This window comes from Frankliniella occidentalis, unplaced genomic scaffold (assembly GCF_000697945.3).
Source record: "Frankliniella occidentalis isolate FOCC.00 unplaced genomic scaffold, Focc_3.1 Scaffold25, whole genome shotgun sequence".
Taxonomy (NCBI): domain Eukaryota; kingdom Metazoa; phylum Arthropoda; class Insecta; order Thysanoptera; family Thripidae; genus Frankliniella; species Frankliniella occidentalis.
This window is the reverse complement of record NW_026267155.1, coordinates 1,251,165-1,253,992: the sequence shown is the minus strand read 5'-3', so window position 1 is coordinate 1,253,992 and position 2,828 is coordinate 1,251,165. Positions and strand designations below refer to the sequence as shown.

The 2,828-nt window shown below is 50.2% G+C and overlaps 1 protein-coding gene across 1 annotated transcript in view; it reads right to left on the bottom strand.

Annotated features, from left to right (window-relative positions):
• The window catches only part of LOC113212321 (transmembrane protein 145-like), an 8,539-nt gene that overhangs the window by 500 nt on the left and 5,211 nt on the right, over positions 1-2,828 (bottom strand). Inside the window, exons 2-7 of the mRNA XM_052265228.1 lie at positions 1,782-1,967; positions 1,576-1,650; positions 831-1,139; positions 549-633; positions 369-440; positions 130-279 (exon numbers count right to left, since the gene is read on the bottom strand). Of these exons, the coding sequence (XP_052121188.1) occupies positions 130-279; positions 369-440; positions 549-633; positions 831-1,139; positions 1,576-1,650; positions 1,782-1,967 (877 nt within the window). The remainder of the gene's footprint in view (positions 1-129; positions 280-368; positions 441-548; positions 634-830; positions 1,140-1,575; positions 1,651-1,781; positions 1,968-2,828) is intronic.

Here is a 2,828-nt window from a genome sequence, read left to right as displayed (position 1 = left end):
TTACTGCCCATACGTTTGAAAAATTATATTTAGATTTGAAACTTCCCTAACTATTTGGGGTACAAGTTTTCTAGTTGGTTGTTGGAAAAATTTACAACAATAAAAAATAAATGTGTATGGTATACCTACCTAGCTGTCTCTGCCGAGGGAAGCCGACGCCGTCCAGGGCGTAGCGAATGTAGGCGATGCTCTGGAACAGTATCCCGAAGGACTGGAGCGACACGGAGAAGACGAAGATCTTGTAGGTGGCGTGCAGCAGTTGGCGCGAGCGTAGTTCGACTGCGGAGAGGGGTGAGATGACGGCATGAGTTAGCTTTCGTGAAAGTCTTTGAAGAACGAGCATTGAATTCAGAACTGCCGCGACTCACTAGTGCACATAACTATCGCAATGATCATGAGCAAGTAGCAGATGGCGAAGAACATCAAGGTGGGCATGATATCTGAAATAAGAACTCGGTAAACAACACGTAGAAAAGAGAAGCGCGACGATGGCGTACTAATAATAGTGTGATTGGATGGATTGAATCGATTAAAACGACGGTACTTACAAAACTCGTCGGCAGAAAAATGCTCGTGCCAGTAGTCTCCGGGCGGTCCGTTGGTCATCAGGAAGCGATAGTGCAAGTTGAGACCCTGGGGGACGAAAAGATGAACATGAGTGCGACTGTGTCGCATGCCCCGCGGCAGCTGCCGCGAAAGTGGTACAACGATCACGTTTTTTGACGTTTTGTTGGTGCTTGCGACAGGCACATCCGTTTCCGGTCACCACGTCGGGGTGCTGCGGTCGGGCGGGGAGCTGCCGTCCGCCCTTCCAGGAGGGCCCTCCTCACCTTGGTGGCGTTGCAGTTGCTGACGGCCAGGAACCACCAGCGCTCCCTGGCCGACCGGAACTTCCTGACGTTGTGACAGGTGAGGATGTGCCTGCGCACGACTGCGGGCGCCTGCTTGCGGCCCCGCCGTCCCGGAGGCCCCCTGGCCGCCCCGGAGGCCCCGCACCCCGCCGCCGTCGAGGACTCGTTGCAGGAGGGCGACAAGGGCGGCACGGTGCTGAGGACGCATCCCGAGTCGGCGCGGAGCTCCGTCAGGTTGACGATCTGGTTCTGCGACACGCTGAGCACCCCCTCCTTCTGCTCGCACGTCTGGAACAGGTGGAGGGGACCTAAACTCAACCGCGGACCTCGACTCAACCCGTCAACCGGAACCCAACGTCGTGACGTTTGTACGATCGGCTCATGCAATAATAGTTAGTTGCTTAAGCCTCCAAGCTCTTTGTACACGCACTGTTAAAAAAAAACCTACAGGAAATTGCTACAGTGCGCCCTGTCAATTTGTCACTAGGCCCGCGGCTGTAATTTTTGATTACAGTCCACTCGTTACAGGATGCACTGTAACTTCGCAAACCGTCTTTTTGGTCAATACAGCACTTGACTTCAACACTGAAGTACAGTCCATATCATTGCAGTCTGGCCTGTACATAAAATATACAGGACGGACCGTAGTCGAACTGTACTTCCTTACAGCATGTTTAACAGTGCGGTAAGTTTTGTCATTGAAATGTTTCCACAGCTTTAGTACCTTGTTTGTCTTGTACACTGCAGGCCATTGCCGGTTGCTGTCGTAGTACAGGAGCAGGTTCTGGGTGGCGTACTCCTAAACACAGGACTTTGGATTAGGGAATCGATTCACCTCATTATTGTCGCCCACTAGTGCGGACTGCTGACCCACAGCCCACAGCTCTTGACCGGTCAATAAAGTCACTCTTATCTGATCACACTCCTCACCTTGTCGTACTCGATCCTGTACTGGAACGTGCCGTCATCAGAGAGGAAGCAGAACCTCGCCACAAACGCCCAGTTCTGTTTTAGGGGAAGAAAAAAAGTTGGTTCAGACGAAATAAGACGTAACTGGTCGATTAATTTCTCATACAACGGCGCTCGGAACCACCACGTGGGCGTCGTCGGTGGAATCTAATCCATTCCTCACTGACAGCCCCTTATTTCGCTGCCGGCCGACATGGGAAGAATGTTGGGCTCTGCGCCCCAAACCTAGCCTCATTCTTTGCAATGATTGACACTATCACGGCGGTCGGTCTCCTCGAGCAGGGTAAACCCAAGGAGTACTTCACTCGAAAAAAGATGCGAAAACAATGTCAAAAAAAATCGGGGCAAATAATCGTGGAAAAAACAATAAAAATTCAGATTTAAAAACAACAGAAAAAACAGAAAAAATCAGAAAAAATCAAGATAAACTAGTACAGCCGATGTACGCCCAAATTTCTATAGTGAATAAGTACCCCTCGGATGAACCCCGTGCCTCAAGGCACCCCGGCCGGCCCGTTCCGATAGTCGAGGCTCTCCACCGCGTGCTGTAAATAATACACGGCGGCCAGTTTCTGTTCTGAGGCCGCGGGCCGCCACGCGCAGAGTCATGAAGTTGTAAAAGACATGAAACGTTCCACTAATTTATTTGGTCGTCTGTTTTCTGTGTATCCTTTTTGTATATTTTATACAAAGTCGCTTCTATCATTACATATTTATCTATCCAACTTTTTTCATGTCTCTCTTAAATTCTTTTCTGAAACCCTTTCTGAAAAAGAAAGTCCTTCGAAAAGAAAAACTTTCACGAAAGATATGAATCGTTCCTTTTTTCATAAGGCGAGCGACCGTTAAGTTAGGTTAGGTTAGGACCGACAAATATATCAGCTTGGCGCAGTCGAGTGGTTTCGGAACGGCCACCTGTCCAGCCCGCCTCTCTCCCTGATAGGTCATCAGTGGACATTCCCATGCCCAGAGCTCGCGGTCTGGCTTCACGATCCCTATCACCCCCCC